Source organism: Protopterus annectens, chromosome 5.part0 (assembly GCF_019279795.1).
Source record: "Protopterus annectens isolate FY-2018-M chromosome 5.part0, PAN1.0, whole genome shotgun sequence".
NCBI classification, from domain to species: Eukaryota; Metazoa; Chordata; order Ceratodontiformes; family Protopteridae; genus Protopterus; species Protopterus annectens.
The window spans coordinates 369,283,277-369,306,049 of record NC_056735.1 but is presented as its reverse complement, the minus strand read 5'-3'; the positions used below and the strand labels follow the sequence as shown (position 1 = coordinate 369,306,049).

The following is a 22,773-nucleotide window of genomic DNA, read 5'->3' as shown; positions in this document are numbered from 1 at the left end:
CAGTGTCTAGGATCTACATGAGGAACTTTCATCAGTGTCTAGGATCTACATAGGGAAGTTTCATCAGTGTCTAGGATCTACATGAGGAACTTGCATCAGTGTCTATGATCTACATAGGGAAGTTTCATCAGTGTCTAGGATCTGCATAGTGAAGTTTCATCAGCGTCTAAGATCTACATGGGGAAGTTGCTTCAGTGTGTAGGATCTACATGGGGAAGTTACATCAGTGTCTGGGATCTACATGGGGAAGTTATTTCACTGTCTAGGATCTACATGGGTAAGTTACTTCAGTGTCTAGGATCTATATAGAGAAGTTTCATCAGTGTCTAGGATCTACATAGGGAAGTTGCTTCAGTGTCTAGGATCTCCATAGGGAAGTTTCATCAATGTCTAGGCTCTACATAGGGAAGTTTCATCAGTGTCTAGGATCTACATAGGGAAGTTACATCATTGTCTAGGATCTACATAGGGAAGTTGCATCACTGTCTAGGATCTACTTAGTGAAGTTACTGCAATGTGTAGGATCTACATAGGGAAGTTGCGTCAGTGTCTAGGATCTACATAGGAAAGTTTCATCAGTGTCTAGGATCTACATGGGGACGTTTCATCAGTGTCTAGGATCTACATAGGGAAGTTTCATCAGTGTGTAGGATCTACATAGGGAAGTTACTTCAGTGTCTGGGATCTACATAAGGAAGTTTCATCAGTGTCTAGGATGTAAATAGGGAAGTTACTTCACTGTCTAGGAGCTACATAGGGAAGTTGCTTCAGTGTCCAGGATTAACATAAGGAATTTGCTGCAGTGTCTAGGATCTATATAGGGAAGTTGCTTCCATGTCTAGGATCTACATGTGGAAGTTTCATCAGTGTCTAGGATTTATGTAGGGAAGTTTCATCAGTGTCTAGGATCTGAATAAGAAAGTTGCTTCAGTGTCTAGGATCTACATAGGGAATTTACTTCATTGTCTTAAGATCTACATGGGGAAGTTGCTTCAGTGTGTGTCTAGGATCTACATAGGGAAGTTGCTTCAGTGTCTAGGATCTACATAGGGAAGTTTCATCTGTGTCTAGGATCCACACAAGGAAGTTACTTCAATGTCTAGGATCTACATAGGGAAGTTACATCAGTGTCTAGGATCTACATAGGGAAGTTACACCAGTGTCTAGGATCTACTTAGGGAAGTTACTTCAGTGTCTAGGATCTACTTAGGGAAGTTACTTCAGTGTCTAGGATCTACATGGGACGTTGCTTCGGTGTCTAGGATCTACACAGGGAAGTTGCTTCAGTGTCTAGGATCTACATGGGGAAGTTTCATCAGTGTTTAGGATCTACATGGGACGTTGCTTCAGTGTCTAGGATCTACATAGTGATGTTGTGTCACTGTCTGGGATCTACATAGGGACATTGCTTCAGTGTCTAGGATCTACATAGGAAGTTGCTTCAGTGTCTAGGATCAACATGGGGAAGTTCCTTCAGTGTCTAGGATCTACACAGGGAAGTTAACTCAATGTCTAGGATCTACATAGGGAAGTTACATCAGTGTCTAGGATCTACACAGGGAAGTTGCTTCAGTGTCTAGGATCTACATAGGAAAGTTTCATCAGTGTCTAGGATCCACATAGGGAAGTTTCATCAGTGTCTAGAATCTACATAGGGAAGTTACTTCAGTGTCTAGGATCTACATATGGACGTTTCATCAGTGTCTAGGATCTACATAGGGAAGTTGCCTCAGTGTCTAGAATCAACATGGGGAAGTTCCTTCAGTGTCTAGGATCTACACAGGGAAGTTAACTCAATCTCTAGGATCTACATAGGGAAGTTACATCAGTGTCTAGGATCTACACAGGGAAGTTGCTTCAGTGTCTAGGATCTACATAGGAAAGTTTCATCAGTGTCTAGGATCTACATGGGGAAGTTTCATCAGTGTCTAGGATCTACATAATGAAGTTTCATCAGTGTCTAGAATCTACATAGGGAAATTACTTCAGTGTCTAGGATCTACATATGGAAGTTTCATCAGTGTCTAGGATCTACATAGTGAAGTTTCATCAGTGTCTAGGATCTAAATAGGGAAGTTACTTCACTGTCTAGGAGCTACATAGGGAAGTTGTTTCATTGTCTAGGATTAACATAGGGAATTTACTGCAGTGTCTAGGATCTACATAGGGAAGTTGCTTCCATGTCTAGGATCTACATATGGAAGTTTCATCAGTGTCTAGGATTTATGTAGGGAAGTTTCATCAGTGTCTAGGATCTGAATAAGGAAGTTGCTTCAGTGTCTAGGATCTACATAGGGAATTTACTTCAGTGTCTAGGCTCTACATAGGGAAGTTTCATCAGTGTCTAGGATCTACATAGGGAAGTTTCATCAGTGTCTAGGATCTACATAGGGAAGTTACTTCAGTGTCTAGGATCTACATAGGGAAGTTGCATCAGTGTCTAAGATCTACTTGGGGAAGTTGTCAGTGTCTAGGATCTACTTAGGGAAGTTACTTCAATGTCTCGGATCTACATGGGACGTTGCTTCAGTGTCTAGGATCTACATAGGTACGTTGCTTCACTGTCTGGGATCTACATAGGGACGTTGCTTCAGTGTCTAGGGTCTACATAGGAAGTTCCTTCATTGTCTAGGATTTACACAGGGAAGTTAACTCAATCTCTAGGATCTACATAGGGAAGTTACTTCAGTGTCTAGGATCTACATAAGGAAGTTTCTTCAGTGTCTAGGATCTACACAGGGAAGTTTCTTCAGTGTCTAGGATCTACACAGGGAAGTTTCATCAGTGTTTAGGATCTACACAGGGATGTTTCATCAGTGTCTAGGATCTACATGGGGAAGTTACTTCATTGTCTAGGATCTACATGGGGAAGTTACTTCATTGTCTAGGATCTACATAGGGAAGTTGCTTCATTGTCTGGGATCAACATAGGGAAGTTGTTGCAGTGTCTAGGATCTACATAGGGAAATTGCTTCCATGTTTAGGATCAACATAGGGAAGTTTCATCAGTGTCTAGGATCTACGTAGGGAAGTTACTTCAGTGTCTAGGATCTACATGGGGAAGTTGCTTCAGTGTCTAGGATCTACATAAGGAAGTTGCTTCAGTATCTACGATCTACTTAGGAAAGTTTCATCATTGTCTAAGATCTACATAGAGAAGTGTCATCAGTGTCTAGGATCTACATAGGGAAGTTACTTCAGTGTGTAGGATCTTCATAGGGAAGTTTCATCAGTGTCTAGGATCTACATAGGGAAGTTTCATCAGTGTCTAGGATCTACATAGGGAAGTTGCTTCAGTGTCTAGGATCTAGATAGGGAAGTTTCATCATTGTCTAGGATCTACACAGGGAAGTTACATCAGTGTCTAGGATGTACATAGGGAAGTTACATCAGTGTCCAGGATCTACATGGGGAAGTTTCATCAGTGTCTAGGATCTACATAGGGAAGTTACTTCACTGTCTAGGATTTACACAGGGAAGTGTCATCAATGTCTAGGATCTACATAGAGAAGTTACTTCAGTGTCTAGGATCTACATAGGGAAGTTGCTTCAGTGTCTGTGGTCTGCACAGGGATGTTTCTTTGGCTCACTTTGGGTTAGTTTCACTTTTCAGTACAGGGTATTGCTGTTGGGCCTTTCTCTTGCAAAGAAAGTGTTTTGCCAAAATGCTAGCCATTGTGTTGGAGACCTTGTATATAAAGGACTTTGTTATGTTTCTTTATTTGGATGGCTTGCTTCTGCAGGCCCCATCTGGTATGTCCTGATAGTAGCCTTTGCTTGTATCCTTCTGTGTTTTCAACCCCTTATATGAATCATAACCATAAACTGTGAGAAGTCCCCTTTTGTTCAAGCTCAGTGGATTGTTTTTTCTGGGATAGAGTTTCCCACCCGTCAGTACTGATTGTTTTTGCATGCAGACTAGTGGGCCTATAAATCATTGCCTCAAAACCTGGGCGAAGTTGAGCAAGGGTGCAAAGTCATTTGGTTAAACTGCTGAAAAATATGTCCTGTGCAGTACCATTTACTTGTGGGAGGATTTCAAAGAATATCAGTTTGCTGTATGAATGTCCATGACAAGCAGTGTTATACGTTGTAGTTGTGCAACTAACCTACTCTTTCTACTCCCTTCCACCCTCCTGAAATCACTGTATTGTCTCAGATTTCACATTTTTTGTAATTTAGCCTGCCAGCTTCAGTGTGAGGTTCTTGCAGTATTTTTGTGCCGAAAATCTCTGGGTTCCCAAATAGGTTTGGCCGTTAGGGAATGGGAAGATGTTCATCGTGTTTTACTGTTGCAGTCATTACTCTTGGATTATTCTACTGGCAGGCTACCCGCAGTCGGCCTGAATTCCAAAGTCTTGGTCCGGCGTCAGTTGCTGTCGCCTCTTCCCTGACGTCATTGTGCCAGGGGTATAAAAGATGCAGCCGACAGCATTTTCTTCAGTCTTTTCTTGTCGCGCGGTGCCCGAAGCAGAAGCAGTTCGCAAGTGCCGGTCAGCCGACTCCTGAGATTTTCGTGTTCGAATTTCAGATCCGAAGTCTTCATTTAAAACTATGTACCCCGTTGGGGAAACTTTTTTCATGCTCCAGACCGATGTCAGAAAAAGTTAATAATTGTATTTCTTGTGGGAAGCAAATACCTCATAAGGACTTCCATTCTTATTGTATTCCTTGCCTAGGCCCTGATCACGACGTAGCTAATTGCAGATTTTGTGCTAGATTTAACCAACGCACTATTAAGCGTCGGTACGATTTTGCATTTCATTACTTTGGCCGAAGATTTAATTACACAATGTCGTCGGATAGCCATCCGACTACCACAATTCACAAAAAATGCAAGGAAACCACAACCCAAGCTGCGGAAGCCCTTACAAATGCCTTCTATGAACACCTCCAGGACTGCATGGATCAGGCAATCCCAAATAAAACCAAGACTCTTTCCACAAAGGGCAAACGTCCAGTCTGGTGGACCCAGCCATTAACAAACATTACAATAAGAGGAGAAAGCTATTACATGATAGAACAAAATCCATAAAAGGGAAGTCACCCCTGATCATTATTAGTAAAAAAATACGAGCACTCATAAAATCAACTAAGGCCAATTTTGAGAGAAAAATTGCCATGGATTCAAAGGACAATCATAAGGCCTTTTTCAGCTATGTTAGGAACCTGGGTGGAAACTCCCAGATATGCTCAGAATTAGTCCAAAATGATACAAAAATCACTGAACCCACAGACATTGCCAACATACTGGCAGACAGGTTCAGTGCAAACTTCACCCTCTCCCCTAAAGGAGAGATAACTATCCCAGCAGAGTGTAGCCTCCCAGACATCTCAAATGCGCAGGTGAAAGCTGCTCTCTCTAAAGCTAAAAACACAGCATCAATGGGACCAGATGGTGTCCCCGGCTGTGTGCTACACGAAGCTAAATGAGGAATTAAACCCGCACATAAGGCAGCTGTTTAATCTCAGCCTTACCACAGGATACGTGCCCAAGGAGTGGCGTGACGGCAACTGTGGTCCCACTCCACAAAGGCGGTGCCTCTACGGACCCTGGTAATTAACGCCCCATAAGCTTAACAAGTCTAGTCTGCAAAGCTATGGAGAGGATCATAATGGAGCTCATGAACAAAGATATAGGGGACTTGCAGACATTGGACCTGACCCAGTTTGGCTTCGTCAAGGGCAGATCATGCCTTTTGAACTTGGTCGACTTCTTTGAAACAGTCACCAAGGCCATTGATGAGGGAAAGGCAGTCCATACAGCCTACCTTGACCTTGCAAAGGCTTTCGACAAAAAAATACTTACCAGCTTAAATGTAAACCCATATGTCACAAGATGGGTTGCAAACTGGCTTAAGGACAGAACCCACAGGGTTAGAGTTGTTGGCGCTATGTCAGACTCCAAGCCGGTCACAAGTGGTGTCCCACAGGCTCGGTCCTTGGCCCCTATTGTTCGGCATCTACTTCTCAGAAGTACAGGCCAACATGGGAGGGCGTTGGCTGACAAAGTTTGCAGGCGACTGCAAACTGGGCCATAGTGGAAAGTGCATCGGACATGGATATCCTTCAGAAGGGACTCACGGAAACAGATAGCTGATGCCAGAGCCATGGCCTGAAGTTAAATGCCAAAAAATGTATAGTCATACCTTCGGGAAAAACAAGGTAACCCCAAGCTACCATATAGGTGGCAATCCACTAAGCACAGAAGAGGTTATCAGGGACCTGGGGACCCAGGTTGACAGTGGCCTTTCTTTTGACACTCACGTTGCTAAAGTGGTTAGAAAGACCTTCTACATTGCCCACCTGATCATGAAGGGATTCACATCCAGATCTAGTGAGGTCATTGTTCTCCTGTACTCTTCACTTATCAGACCAATGATCGAGTACAATGCCCCATTCGGGATGTATCTCACCCGACATCTGCAGCAATTGGAGAGACCCCAAAAGTTCCTCACCAAAAGGATAAAGGGACTCCAAAATCTGTCATATGCTGCCAGATTGAAGAAACTCCAGCTCTATTCAGTCGCATACCGTCTGCTCAGAGGTGACATGTGCCTGATATACAAGGCCATGTCCAACCCGGAATTAATGGACATGCTCCACCTGAAAAAATCCAAATCCAACAAAACCACTAGAGAAAGCGACTTAAACCTTAGCACGGATATAAATAGGACATGCTGGAGGGATGGATTTATCACTCAGAGACTCCCTATGCTGTGGAATAAAATCCCGGTCCATGTGAGGCAGAGCACCTTGCTGGCTCTGTTCAAGAGAAATCTTGACCTGTGGATGGGAGATCGTAGGTTTACCCCGGGAATCATCTCTGTGTCACTGCTGGACAGAGGCACAACAAACTAATGGGTACAGTATTTTTTCATATAAGGGGTGGCGTAAGCCACAAAACTTTGGGCTAGGCTTATAAATGCCTTAGGGCAGATAGCCTAGTATAAACCTATGAACCTATAAAAGGAAAAGGACAGGCATCCGAGGTCCAAAACTGATGAAGAGGCTTCTTCTAAGCCAGTCGCCGGTTCTCAGTGAGGCGCTCTCGCAGCCCCTGACGCCCGCTACCTCAGAGCCGCAGGCCGCTTCCGACTCCCACGTGGAGCAGACTAGGCATCTGGAAACTCAAGGTATTGGGCACTTGGAAAATATTCCCTCAGATGGGTCCAGAGCCGCTGAGCAGACATCGGCTTCTGAGGGTGTTTTCAGGCCTACACAGTTATATATAAAACCGACTACAGCTTCAAAGACTAAAGCACCACTAAAGACAAAGAAACAAGTACAGCAAGCCCCTGGACAGGCCTCCATGCCTAAAAAACAGATGCTCAAAGTGGCCGAAGACCTAATTACTTTGATCAGGGGTTCCCATCCCCCTCCAGAGAAGAGGCCTAGGCAAGAGACAGAATATGAATCTTCAGATCAGGTTTCCATTTCCTCTGACTCCTCTTCTGACCAAGAATGCTTTCTCCCTCCCTATGAGGATTCTGATGCTGAAAAATCTATCCCTTCAGCCTCCCCTCCTGAGGATTATTCTTTTGGGGAAACCCTGCATACCATGAGAGAGAACTTCCACTTGGAGAGCCAAGACTAATCAGAATCTAAGAAAAGGCTTAGAGATTTTCTTTTACTACCTCAGCACAGGCCTCTTGCTATCCCTCCTGTTTTAGACATTGTAGATGATGTATTTTCAGAGTCCGGCCTGTCCCATGTCTCTTTAATCCCTGCACCTGTTAAGCCAGATAGATACTACAGGGTTCCAGATTGACAAATTTCTTTATAAAAATCCTGCTGCTGACCCAGAAACTATTTCTCAGGGTCCCAAAGGGGTCAAGGCTTTCACTGCAAAAAACCCTATCCCCTCTGATAGGGATTCAAGGGCACTGGACAGATGGGGGAAAAAGGTTTACACTTCTGCTGTGAGGGCTTTAAATTGTCAATTTCATATGCTTAAATAGCAGCAATACTTATTGTCACTGCTTAAACAGAAAATGTTAACAAATTCTGAATGTGCAGAAAACAAGGAAATGCAGGATTTATTGCATGCAACTGAACAAGTGGGAAAGCATACTTTGCAAGGTGGTTTTGATTCTCTGGAGGCCTCTTGCAGGGCCGCTGTTACGAGTTCTGTCATTAGGTGACATGCTTGGTTAAAGGAACAGAATCTGCCTGATCATGTCAAAGCAAAATTATTAGATGCTCCATTACAGCATGATACTTTGTTTGGTGTTAAAGCAAAAGAGGTGTTGAAGAAAATGGAGGACAAAGCAAAATCTATGCAGACAGTTAAGGATTTCTTACAGGTGCAGCCACCCAGATTTAGCAGAAACTGGCCACAAAGAATTGGTCCTTTCCAGTGTCAGACAGGCCACAAAGAGGCAGATACAGACGCCCCAGAGGCAGATCCCAGCCCCAAGGCTCATACAGGCCTAAACAATGGGGTACTTCTACCTCCAAAAGCGGAGAAGACAAATCACAGCCATACAAGAAACAGTCCCAATGATTTTCCTCTACCAGAATCAAGCATTTATCTTTTGGCAGCCCCCTTAGGGGGTAAACTAGCACTTTTTTCACATAACTGGCACATGATCACCCAGGACAAATGGGTCTTGAACATAGTGTCTGAGGGCTACAGGTTCCACTTTCACACCCTGCCAAGGGCAAAAGGTATGCCAGACCTGCCACACAATCAATGGGCAGAGGCACAAAAGCAAGTTTCATCCCTCATGGACATGAGGGCCATTCAGCGAGTACCACAGCAAGAGCAGGGTCAAGGATTTTACTCGAGACTTTTCTTGGTACCCAGAAAGGACAAAGCCTGGAGACCAATACTGGACCTGTCTATTCTAAACACATTTCTGGACGTTCCAAAATTCAAAATGTTGACTCTGCAGCAGCTACTGCCCATGCTGGGCAAGAAGGCTTAGCTTGTAACATTGGAGCTAAAAGAGGCATACCCGCATGTCCCAATCAGACAATCTTGCAGAAGATACCTCAGATTCATAGCTGGCTCAATGCACTACCAATTTTCTGCACTGCACTGCCCTTTGGCTTATCTACTGCGCCCAGGGTCTTCACAAAATGCTTGGCACCAGTAATTGCATTTTGCAGACAGAGGAATTCAAATATATCCTTACTTGGATGACTGCCGTATTCAAGCAGAGAACAAGGACATTCTACTGGCGTTTGTAAAAAGATTACTAATTTGCCTAGGGTACACAGTAAACGAAAATAAATCAAAACTATTACCCTCTCAAGAGATAATATTCCTGGGTGCAAGCTTAAATACAACTGCCCAGATGGCTTATCTCACGCCAGACAAACAAAGGCAACTGATTTCTTACTTCAAAATGTTAGCAACAAAGACCCAGTTATCTGCAAGAAAAATTCTGCAGGCTTTGGGCTTCATGGCATCCTGCATTCTGCTAATTCCATATGCCAGACTGCATATGAGGAAACTACAATGGTATCTAAAAAGTGTTTGGACTCAACATTGCCACAGCCTGGAAACATTAATTACCCTCATTCCCTGCCTAAAATAGGAGTTTCGATAGTGGGCACAGGCCTGTCACCACAAGGGACAGCCATTCACTTTACCCACAGCCAGGCAGACACTAACAACGGATGCATCAGATTATGCCTGGGGGGCCCACATAGCAGGAAAATGTATTCAGGGCACATGGCCCACAAGCCAGATACATCTTCATATCAATCAAAAAGAGATGCTAGCTGTTCAGGATGCCCTGACAGCTTTCAAGGATCTACTTCATCCAGGACAACTACTGATAAAGATGGACAATACTACAGTCGTGGTACATAAACAAGCAGGGAGGCACACATTCCTACCCCCTCTGCAGACAAGCCATGACTTTGTGGGACACAGCATTGACTTATCAAGTTCACTTGCAAGCACAATTCCTGCCAGGAAAAATAAATACTCTGGCAGACGAACTAAGCAGAAACCTCCTGGATCCCCACGAGTGGAAACTGGATCCACAAGTCTTCAGCTTGATAACAAGAAAATGGGGAAGTCCAGACATAGATCTATTTGCCTCCCCTCACAACTGCTAACTACAGAGATTCTGCACAAGGACTTATCACAAGCAAGCATAGAAAGTGGATGCCTTATCCTTCAGCTGGAAAAACCTAACGGTATATGCCTTTCCTCCACTGCCCCTTCCCCAAGGTACTCTTAAAGGTTAGACAAGAAAAGCCAAAAATGATACTGATTTCCCCACACTGGCCATGCCAGCACTGGTACCCAGTCCTAAAGAACTTGTCCCAAGGTCCAGCCTGGACATTGCCCCAAATTTCTCACTTACTGACCGAACAAAACAATCCGATCCTGCTCAGCCAACTCAGGACCTTAAATCTGGCAGCATGGCGGATAATGTAGCCATTCAGAACACTCCTCTCTCCAAAGCTGTGATGGATGTTATTTTGGAGGCCAGGAGGCCCAGTACCAGAAAATCTTATGCAGAAAAATGAAAGAGATTCTGTGCTTGGAACCAGGCACAAGGAATTGACATGTTTGTACCAAATATTCCTCAGATTTTACAATACTTAATTGAGATGCTGGACAAAGGCCTATCCTTTTCATCAATTAAGATTCATGCCTCTGCCATTTCAGCCCATTACAGTACGGAACCACCTATCTTTTCTCATCCTTTAATAAGGCAGTACCTCAGAGGGGCCAAAAACATAAGACCTCCAAGGAGAGCACCAATATCTGCATGGGACCTCAATTATGTCTTGGAAAAACTAACACTGCCTCCTTTTGAGCAGGCCTCAACAGCTGATATAAAAATTTTTTATCCTGGAAAACAGCTCTGCTCCTAGCAATAACCTCTGCAAGACGAGTCTCTGAGTTACAGGCACTCGTGGCTGTGGAACCTTTTATTATTTTCCATCCAGACAGGTTTCATTGAGGACGAATCCAACATTTATGCCTAAGGTGCTGTCCAGTGTGGCCCTTAACCAAACCATTCACTTGCCTACCTTTTATCCAAACCCACAGAACAAGGGTGAGAGACTTCTGCATTCTTTGGACATACACAGACAGCTACGCTTCTACTTGGACAGAACTAAAGCTTTCAGAAAGACTGAGCAACTTTTAGTGGCATGTGCTGCAGGACGCAAAGAAAGGCTATCTCAAAACAGACTATTTCAAAATGGATAGGGCATTGCATTCATTTCTGCTACTCACAGCATGGCAAATCAGTGCCTAAGGGCATTAGGCTACATTCAACCAGAGCAGCAGCCACTTCAGCAGCCTTCCTCAGAGTACCACCAACCAAAGACATATTAGAGGCTGCAACTTGGAGTTCAGTGCACACTTTTACAAAGCACTGCCACTTACCTCTCTACTCTAAATCCAGAGCAGGCTTTGCCACTGCAGTTCTGCAGGGCCTCATAGCCTCTCCTAATCCTATTTAGCCCAGCCACCCATCCTCAGTTTTGGGATTCAACCCAAGAGTAATGACTGCAACAGTGAAACACAGTGAACATAATACAGTTGTATACCTACCATAAATGTAGATGTTCGAGTGTATTCACTGTTGCAGTCCAGGTTACCCTCCCACCATTCCCCTTTCTTTTGCTGGGTCTTATCTGTACTTCTCTATTCTATACAACCTATGTGGTGTATTTGCTTGTAGATGAAAGAAATGTTTACTTTAGTGCAGGCATGTTTATTGGCATAATTTATTTAGCCTACCCTTTTGGGGGCACCTGACATCTGGGGCAAGGAAAACTGAAGTAAATGGCGTCTGCTGCATCTTTTATACCCCTGGCGCACTGACGTCAGGGAAGAGACGACAGCAACCGACGCCAGACCAAGACTTTGGAATTCAGGCCGACTGCGGGTAGCCTGCCAGCAGGATAACCCAAGAGTAATGACTGCAACAGTGAATACACTCAAACATCTACATTTATGGTAGGTACACAACTGTACTTTGCAGTTTAATCCATATATTTGAGCTTCTTCATGGAATGTGACAGAATTAGTGGCTGAGCCACAGTCTTAGGGGAGTAGGCTACAGCAACCTGCTGCTCTGCGGGAACCTGGCTGTGTGGCACACAGGGTTGGAGGCCTGACTGTTAGACAAAGGCAGTCTTTATTCAGCTACCAAGTGTGGCACCTGAGGACCCTGCTGTAAAGGATAGGAAATTAAATAGCTCAGGAAAGGGAAGGGAAGGGATTTTAAGCACAGGGCAGTAGCCCACAGTAGGTAAACTGTGAGGGCTCCATCTTAGCTTACAAATACTGGAGCACACAGTGATAGATATTCTGTGCTTTCGTCACTTTATTACTGCAGGTAGGCCATAAAACAAAAATCCCTATGGCCATGAGTATGACACTGGGTTATCTTAGTCTGGTCTCAGACAACAGGAAAAATATTGGATTAGGCTTATGGAGGGGGGGGGGGGGGGTCAGGCTAGAGTCCCAGCATCTGAGATCGAGGAGAAGGAGGGGAGTACCAACACACTTGATGGTCAGCTGCATAAGAGTAAAAAATAAATGGTGCAGTGGTGCAACGGTAGCATTGTCGCCTCACAGCAAGAGGTTCTCCGGTTTAATTCTTGGCTGGAGTGCTTTTTGTGTGGTGTCTGCATGTCCTCCCTGCGTTCATGTGGGTTTCCTCCGGATGCTCAGGTTTCCTTCCACGTTACAAAGACATGTGTCTGGAGCATTTCTCTCCAGGCCTCCACTGAAAATTGCCTTTGTTCCAAGTTGGACTTTCCCAGTTAACAAATGTAAAATACAATAAATAAAACATTTGCTTTACAGATAAGCTCCTTTGTTGCCTTATGTAAATCACTTATATGCCATATTTTTTCAAAGAATACTGTAGTTTACTTAAAACAGTGTGTAGCTTTACTCCACTGAAGGGATTCATGCTAAAAATTGTTATTTATCCTGAGAGTAGACCATTATATGTTGCCTTGCCTTAGCAACATCTGGATCCTCCCAGTTCCAAACCAAACGTTGCAGTGAAAATGTCTGAAGCTGATATATGGTGTATGGTATGGTATAGAAAAAAATAAAGAGATTATTTTTATAGCACCCTGTAGAGTGGCACTTGTAATACTTTCTTTACATATTCCTTTCAGGTACGCTTCACGTTGGTGATGAAATACGGGAAATTAATGGAATCAGTGTAGCAAACCAGACAGTTGAACAACTTCAGAAGATGTTGGTAAGTGTCTTAGGTGCTAACTTTATGTATTTGTAGTTGCTGCCTTTTTCATGGTGGTTGATGAGCGCTAATGGTCCAGAAAACAGGCAAACACTGTAGTGTGTTGAAGATAATGACTCCACAGCTAAGGCAACATGTGTCAGCAGCCTGATTTGTCTCTGAAGTTTCCTTCAAGCTTTTATTTGTTACATGTATTGTGCCCCTTAGAGGAGTAAAATGCAAGTAATACTGTATGTGGTGAAACATTCCAGAACAATTGTCACATTTAGAAAAGTCTGAGATATCTAGGGTAGGATGAAAGAAAATGGAGAGGTGAATGTCCTGTGCTAGAAGCAATGCTCAGGCATTGCAGATAGTTACACTTTTGTTTCATTTTGCCAGCATTTTGTGATGTAATGAAGGAACTTAACCATAGCAGCACTCTTAGGGTAATCCTAGAGGGAGACACTTGTGCTTAGTAGGTATTTGTAAATCATTCATTATCCAGTACCTGGTTTATCGAAGGGGAGCTATGCCCTATCACAGCACTCAGTAGGTATAGAGACAGAGAACCAGTCCTAGATGGGCTGAAGTTCATTGCTGGATACATGCACCCCTAAGGATATTTGGAGAGAACCAGTCCTAGATGGGCTGAAGTTCATTGCTTGATACATGCACTCATAAAGCCGTTTGGAGAGAACCAGTCCTAGATGGGCTGAAGTTCATTGCTGGATACATGCACTCTTAAGGCCGTTTGGAGGATTGTCACTTCTTTTATCCAAGTGTCTTTGGGATTTGAGAGAGATGGAGGAAAAATCCTCATGCATACAGGGATGACATGCGAACTGCACGCAGAAGACATCCTACTAGGGAACTGTACAAGAGAGCCATGTACTGTGATGCAGCAATGCTTATGGCTTCACCACTGTGTTGTTTGGGTAACAAACCTGTAAAGCAAAAATAAATAAAGTCACATCTGTGAGGGACAGGTTCATAACCCAGAGACTGCCCATGCTATGGGAATAGACTTCCCATACATGTCAAGCGGAGTGCCTCACTGGCCCTCTTCAAGAGAAATCTTGATTAGTGGATGGGAAATAGAAAATTCACCCCGGGGATCACTCCAGTGACTCTACTCGACAGAGGCAGTGGAAATTAAGGTCGGGTGGCACGATGCCATGGTAATCGTATGGGCTAGGCTTGTAATGGCTCCAGTGCCATTCGCCTAGTACACACCTATGAACCTGTAATGCTGCAAGCAAGCTATGAACTTGAGTACAATTAGTGCATTATGAGTAGAATTGGTGCATTATGTTTTTCCCTTATTTTATACAAGTAATCTGCATTCAGCTGTTCGTTGCTTAATAGATTCTTACTCAACTCCTCGAGACAGAAAAAAGACTGTGAATAAAAATGCTTCTGTTCTTCAGTTCGTAAAGTTAATTAGTTATCTGATCCACTTTTGGTAGCATGTGTTATTTCCCATCATCCAGTCTTCTGTAGGTCTGACTGCGTTGATATGGTTTAGAGAAAGTCACTTCGAAGTTCTGGACAAAAAAACAAAAGTATACATAATCTGAAATAATCAAAAAATATTCCATTATTTAGTAAGGGCTACAGCTTTCCACATCTTCTGATCCATTGTTGAGGTGTAAGAGAATGGCATAGTTCCTTAAGCAGACTAATTTGTACCTCTTTTTGGAGCTGCACGTGGCCGTGGAAGGTGCTGTCAGTCAGCTGCAGAAGAGTAAGTCCTATAGAAGAGCAGTTCCTTACACACTGCAGGCTCCACAGCACTACACTTAATTCTGTTTCATTTTAAAGACCAGGAAGTGGTGCATCAGACTCAGACACTGTCCTTCTCTGTTGGTCTGTCCACACCCAGTGGTTAAAAAATTAATGATTATCATATGGCTATCTAAGTAGAATGATGTGTTATGTATATCAAGTGCTGCATACATTATTATTTAGAACCATAGGATACCACTTACCATGATAAAGCATCCTCAAAGAATCCTTCGTGAAGCATTTTTAACAAGATGTAAACTCCCTGCACATGAAGATGGACTGATCTCTGTACGGTTTTCCTTTTTGCCCCCACTGTCTGTCCATCATCAGCTTCTTTCCAGCCAATCAATCTATTAGTTCCCCACCACCAGAGTGAGGATAGAACATTGGCGGGGGTCATCATTCAGACAGCTGTCAAGGTGGTTTGAGTGTTTTCTTTTCTTTCTCTCCTGCCCTACTAGCATGCACCCAGTGAGGCATGAGGGGTGGGTGTGCAGCAGAGGATGTCCTCTCTCTTCGGCAGTGGGTGATCATCTAAGCAGCCTTGCCCTTTCCTCAGGGAACAAATGTTGATTTCCCCCAGTCTCTACCAGGACTACCACCATTGTGCTCTTAAGTGTACACGATCCTCTCCCACCCCCCAGGAAAAGGCAAACAGGCCACACCCCTTCACTCCTTTCACCACACTCATTACCTTGCTGTTAGAGTACTGTAGCAGTTATTGAATCTGTAGTCACCTGGACTGCAGTCAAGGCTCTTATCCTTATTTGCCACAAAGCCAGGGAACTGACCTTTTTTCTTTGCCAATGTCTGTTATGAATTTTGTTTCAGGAGCAGCAGTATTTATGTATATTGAACAGAAGAAAACCATGAAATCAGGGGAACAGTTGGGGACTGCATTATATTAATACAGAGTAAATGAATCACTGAAATTACACTAAAAGTTTTGTTTCTACCTGTAGTCCTGCTTAATATGATGTCTCTACATAAAAAAGTAGGGCAGTAGTAGTAGCCTGTTCAATGGCCCCACAAAGACTTTCTATTCTTCGCCATTTTTCTGGATGCTTTCATGTGAATGGAGTCTTCAACTTAATGGTTTACTTTTGCTGTCTGTGTTTCCTTTACTATTCATCCTTCCACCTTTCTGATCCCACCTTTGTGAGTGATATGCCTGAACCATGTCTGAAGGAGCATGTGTTTGTCATTAACCACCTCGTGTAGCAGATCCTTTTATATCCTAGTTTATTTATTCCTTCATTCATTTTCCAGTCCTCACTTTATCTGTTTCATGGTCAAGAGGGAGTCACTCAGTGGTGGCAAGGCAGGGAGACTAGGTCTATGTAGGGTGCCAGTTTGTTACAGGATGTACATTCATTCACTTGTGTATGGTATGCACATCTTCAGGTAATTTAAAGGTTTGTCAGATCACCTATGGCTTATCTGTAGGATATGGGAAGGGCAGGAAAGCACCCAGTAAAGAACCATGTGGACACAGGGGACATGCCACCTCTCCAAAAAAAAACACTCAGTTTGAGAACCAAATCAGAGAACCAAGTGCTGTGAGGCAACAGTGCTTAACCTGTATTCCACTGTGCAACCACACCTGCAAAATAATGCTTTCAGGTCTGTTTCACTTGTCGTCTTGTTAATTTCCATTTCATTTCCATTGTAGCATCTTCTTTCTTCTTGATAAACAGACCTGTATTTCTGATCTTGCTTATGAAGACCACTTGTTTGAGGGGAAGGTCCTCAAGGTGAATAAGAAAGTTAGACTGACAAAACTAACTTGTTTATGTGTTCACTGCAGAGGATTAAAGGTATGGGATGCTAATGAGGCACATCCTGTAATCCTGAGTTTGATTCCCTCAGGATGTGGAATTTTAGAATATAGATCCTGTAGACTCAGCTGTGCAGAATATTGTTTAAAGAAGCACTGTTATTCCAGATGTTCTCATGCAAATAATTACATTTCCACTGAAATGTTGGGAGTTAACTGAGCAGCCAGAAGAGTATGGTCAAAAAGGGTGACAGAACTCAAGAATGTATGGAACAGACATAAGGGTCTTTTTTATGGGTTGAAATGTCAGTTAAGTAGTATCTGCAGCCTGTCAGGTAGTTAAGGTGTTGAACAGGTCAGGTGTAGTTATGTGGTGTTTATGTAGTCTGAATCTCTTTCCATGATTCCCTGTAATGGTGCAAAATGGAAGCTTCAGGGCTCCTCTAGAAGCATCATGTTACAGGAGAATCTTTGTGTGTGTGTCTTTGTGTGTGTCTGTGCATGCACACATACATATGTATGTCTCAACATTTGAGAACTTGGGGCTTAGATTTGCCTCAACCATTGCAGATCCATTTCACATGCTGTTGTATACACATCAGTTGCAGTGTATCTTTTACTTTGGTAGTAATAAATTTGTTGCTATGTGAGTAATGTTTACTTCTTTTTAGAGATGTGTTAGTAGTGTGATATCCGAGACCAATGTTTTGCAGGCTTACACCCCAGACCATTTACCACCCATCCATTGTTTTGTTTTGTTTTTTTCCTACCAGAGTTCAGCCATTCACCCAAGCACTGGTTTTATTATTTCAAGCTAGGGCTTCTCGTTTTATAGTTTATCACATTTTCCTTCTCACTCCAAATGCTTGTGGTTGATATTTCTGGAGTCATTTTAGGAACATAAGGGCTTCACCGTCATGTCCTGTCTGCCCTCTCAGATGGAGTAATACTGTCTGTAATCATGGTCATTCTGGTAGATATAAAACTCGGTCACCTTCTTAGTACAGAAAATGGTATCTGATCCTAGTCTAGAGTACTGTCATTCTTTGATTTTTCCTCATTATGTAGCAGACTTAAAAAGTGCTGTCAAAATTTTCTTTTGGGAGTCCTGCTCTTAGAGCTTCGTTTTCTGTGGAAAAGTCTGCTGCCTTTGATGGACCATTATTGCCAGAGTGTACTTATCTCTGTCTGTTAGGGAAATGGCCAAGCAGAGTTAACTTGATTGTCTGCCTTCAAGGTCACTTTGCTTGTGTAAGATGCTAATAACTGAAACAGTGCACTGTTTGCCTCATCTGGTCAAAAGCATACAAATGAAGAATGTAATGTGGCATTGAAGAACTGATTGTTGGTTAGATTAATGAAGCTAGTACATCCATCATTACTATTATAGCCTATAGACACTATCCACAACTTGGACATTTACCAAACCCTGAACTTCCTTGCACTGAATTTTCCCTTCTTCCTTGCTGATATCTTGCAGTGACAGGCTTTGGCCACTATATACATACATACATACAAATATTTCAAGCGCAGGCTTTAAAAGCCCATATAGCTTGCCAGTATACCATAATACTTGTTCCCATAATAAGTGTCCAGGCTGTTCTTAAAAATATCTAAACTTGCTTTAATGTAATTTGGTAGTCTCTTCCATGCTTCAGCTACTCTGTCAGAGAACCGAATAGTACATTTCTCATTCCTATACAGTCTTTACACAGGTTGTCTGATGATTCTCTAGTACTGCTTGATGACCCCAAACATTCCCAGAGGTAGTTGTCTCTAAATTCCCTTTCTACTTGAATAAGATCTCCTCTTAGATATCTTTAAGAGACGATATACAAGTTCAGATAGTTTAGTCTTTCATAATAACTTACATTTTCACATCCACGGATGCCCTTGGTATATTTCCGCTGTACTATTTCCAGTTTACTCATGCTTGTTTTCTTATAGGGTTCCATATTGTTATTCCATACTCAAGTTTGGGTCTAATGTAACTAACAAACAATGACTTCATCATTTTTGATTTCCTAGACTTTATAAATCTTTTTATACAACCTATAGTTCTAAAACTGTCATTAACCGACTGGTTGATATGATTAGAAAAACTCACAGCTGAATCTATCCATATACCCAGGTCCGTAAATGAGTCTACAGTTTCAGTCACTATGTGTTATATTAAATGTTCACCTTTCAATTTATGCCTCCCAAATTTTATATGCTTAGTTTTTGATGTGTTTATCACTTACTACTCTGCTGTGGCCAGATGGTCAATTTAGTCAATTTGTTTTGCAGACACACCTTATCTATAACACATGTAATCAGTTTACCCAGTTTCAGGTCATCTGCATATAGGCAGTAGAACACCTAAGATAAAAAAGGTAGGTCTGAAAGATGCAGTCTAAACAAGTAAGGTCCTAGGAGAGAGCCCTGTGGGACACCCTGACTGTAACCAAGGATTTCACCTGTATGTTTGCTGTATGATACCTGCCATGTCCTATTTGTAAGCCATGCAGCTACTCATCTTATCAAGAGTACATCAATACCTAGCTGTATTAATTTATTAATCAGTGTTTTATGCATGACCCTATCAAATGCTGAAGATAAATCTATATAAATTATATCACAGCACAATTTTTCATTCATAGCTGTTATATTGTTATAGAACATCATGTTACAGGTGGTAATACATCTGTTTTCAACATATGCATGCTGGTATATGGTTTCAAGTCCCAACCTATCCAGTTCTGACAATAACTTATCCAATATTACCTTCTCCATTATTTTTCCACAACATGAAAGTAGACTTGAGTCTATATGACTCTGGGTTTGTCCTACTCCCCTTCCCTTGAAGACAGGTTTAATAAGCGCATGTCTCCAATCTTGGGGAATCTCGCCATATTTATATGACCTAGTGATTAATAGATACAATAGTACTGTAAGTTCTTGCTGAAGTGTTCTCAGGTCATTGTTACTAATTCTGTCTCCTCCCTGTGCTTTATTTGGATCCACTTGGCACAGTTCTTTTTCGATATAATCTAATTTGATTCCAGTATCTGGGGTTACCTGGATGCCACTAGGGCAACTTACTACCCCTTTTGTGGAGCCAAACTGTTTTGCATAAGATTTTGTAAATATATCTATAATCTGTTGTGTCTGAGAATAAATTGTAGAATCTGCATACAGTTTATCAATTTGTGTGTCTTTACTCCCTCCACATCTTATGTATGTATAAAAAGGATGTTCATCGTGTTTCACTGTTGCAGTCATTACACTTGGGTTATCCTGCTGGCAGGCTACCCGCAGTCAGCCTGAATTCCAAAGTCCTGGTCCGGCGTCGGTTGCTGTCACCTCTTCCCTGACGTCAGTGCACCAGGGGTATAAAAGATGCAGCCGATGCCTTTTTCTTAAGTCTTTCTTGCCGCGCGGTGCCCAAAGTAAAAGCAGTTCGCAAGTGCCAGTTGGCCGACTCCTGAGATTTTCAAAATTGAATTTCAGATCCAAAGTCTTCAATAAAGCTAAGTACCCTGTTAGGGAAAATTTTTTCTTGCTCCAGACCGATGTCAGAAAAAGTTAACAATTGTATTTCTTGTGGGAAGCAAATACCTCATAAGGATTTTCATTCTTACTGTATTCCTTGCCTAGGCCCTGACCACGACGTTGCTAGTTTTTGGTTTTGTGCTAGATTTAACCAATGCACTATTAAGCGTTGGTACGATTTTGCATTTCATTACTTTGGCCATAGGTTTAACTATATAATGCCATCGGAACAGCTGATGACCGGAGTTCATAAAAAGTGCAAGGAAAAAGAAAAGGACAGGCATCCGAGGTCCAAAACCGATGACGAAGCCTCTTCTAGGCCAGTCGCCGGTTCTCAGTGAGGCGCTTACGCAGCCCCTGACACCCGCTACCTCAGAGCCACAGGCCGCCTCCAACTCCCACTTGGAGACAACTAGGCCTCTGGATACTCAAGGTTTTGGGCCTTCGGAAACTAATCCCTCAGATGGGTCTGAAGCTGCTGAGCAGGCATCGGCTTCTGAGGATGTTTTCAAACCTACACAGCTTTATATCAAGCCAACTTCAGCATCCAAGACAAAGACTAAAACAGCTTTAAAGACAAGGAAACATGTACAGCATTCTCCAGGACAGACTTCCATGCCTAAGAAACAGATGCTCAAAATGGCCAAAGACGTAATTACTTTGATCAGGGGTTCCCATCCCCCTCCTGATAAGAGGCCTAGGCAAGACACTGAATATGATTCCTCTGATCAGGTTTCCATTTCCTCTGACTCCTCTTCAGAACAGAGATATTCTATTCCTCCCGATGAGGATTCTGATGCTGAAGAATCTATTCCTTCAGCTTCTCCTCCTGATGATTATTCCTTTGGGGAAACCCTGCATACCATGAGGGAGCATTTCCACTGGGAGAGCCAAGATTACTCAGAATCTAAGAAAAGGCTCAGAGACTTTCTTCTACTACCTCAGCACAGACCTCTTGCTATTCTACCCGTTCTAGACATTGTAGATGATGTATTTTCAGAGTCTGGACTGTCTCCCGACTCTTTACCTCCTGCACCTGTTAAGCCAGACAGATACGACAGGGTTCCAGATTCTCATAAATTTCTATACAAAAACCCTGCTGCTGACCCAGAAACTATATCTCAGGGTCCCAAAGGGGTCAAGGCCTCTACTGCAAAAAACCCTGTCCCCTCAGATAGGGATTCAAGGGCACTGGACAGATGGGGGAAAAAAGTTTACACTTCTGCTACCTTGGCTGTAAGGGCTTTAAATTGTCAGTTTCATATGCTTAAATATCAGCAATACTTAATGTCACTGTTAAAACAGAGAATGTTGACGAATTCTGAATGTTCTGAGAACAAGGAAATGCAGGATTTATTGCATGCAGCTGAACAAGTGGGAAAGCATACTTTGCAATGTGGTTTTGATTCACTGGAGGCCTCTTGCAGGGCCGCAGTTACAGGTTCTGTCATTAGAAGGCATGCTTGGTTAAAGGAACAGAATCTGCCTGATCATGTTAAAGCAAAATTATTGGATGCTCCATTACAGCATGCTACTTTGTTTGGTGTTAAGGCAGAAGAGGTATTGAAGAAAATGGAGGATAAAGCTAAATCTGTGCAGACAGTAAAGGATTTCTTACAGATACAGCCACCCAGATTTAGCAGGAACTGGCCTTCTAAGAATTGGTCCTTTCCAGTGTCAGACAGGCCACAAAGAGGCAGATACAGACACCCTAGAGGCAGACAGCAGCCCCAGGACTCATACAGGCCCAAACAATGGGGTGCTTCTACCTCCAAAAGCAGAGAAGATAAATCACAGTCTTGTAGGAAACAGTCCCAATGACTTCCCTCTGCCAATGCCAAGCACTTATCTTTTAGCAGCACCCTTAGGGACAAAGCTAGCACTTTTTTCACAAAATTGGCACATGATCACCCAGGACAAGTGGGTCTTAAATATAGTCTCTCAGGGCTACAAGTTCCACTTTCACACCCTTCCAAAGGCAAAAGTTATGCCGGACCTGCCACACAGTCAATGGGCAGAGGCCCAAAAACAAGTTTCATCTCTCATGGACATGAGGGCTATTCAGCCAGTGCCACAAGAGCAAGGTCAAGGATTTTACTCAAGACTTTTCTTAGTACCAAGAAAGGACAAAGCCTGGAGACCAATTCTGGACCTCTTTATTCTAAATACTTTTCTGGACATTCCAAAATTCAAAATGTTGACTCTGCAGCAGCTTCTGCCCATGTTGGGCAAGAAGGCATGGCTAGTAACTTTGGACCTCAAAGAGGCATACCTGCATGTCCCAATCAGACAATCTTGCAGAAGATACCTCAGATTCATAGCTGGCTCAATGCACCTCCAATCCTCTGCACTGCCCTTTGGCTTATCTACTGCGCCCAGGGTCTTCACAAAATGCCTGGCACCAGTATTTGCATTTTGCAGACAAAGAGGAATTCAAATATATCCTTACTTGGATGACTGCCTTATTCAAGCAGAGAACAAGGACATTCTACT

The 22,773-nt window shown here is 42.9% G+C and overlaps 1 protein-coding gene across 7 annotated transcripts in view; it reads left to right on the top strand.

The window, feature by feature from the left end:
- Positions 1-22,773, top strand: part of CASK (calcium/calmodulin dependent serine protein kinase) — a 4,132,188-nt gene that overhangs the window by 3,692,886 nt on the left and 416,529 nt on the right. For all 7 annotated transcript variants that reach the window (XM_044072334.1, XM_044072332.1, XM_044072333.1 and 4 more), the window contains one exon: positions 13,117-13,202. In XM_044072334.1, coding sequence (XP_043928269.1) covers positions 13,117-13,202 — 86 coding nt within the window. The remainder of the gene's footprint in view (positions 1-13,116; positions 13,203-22,773) is intronic.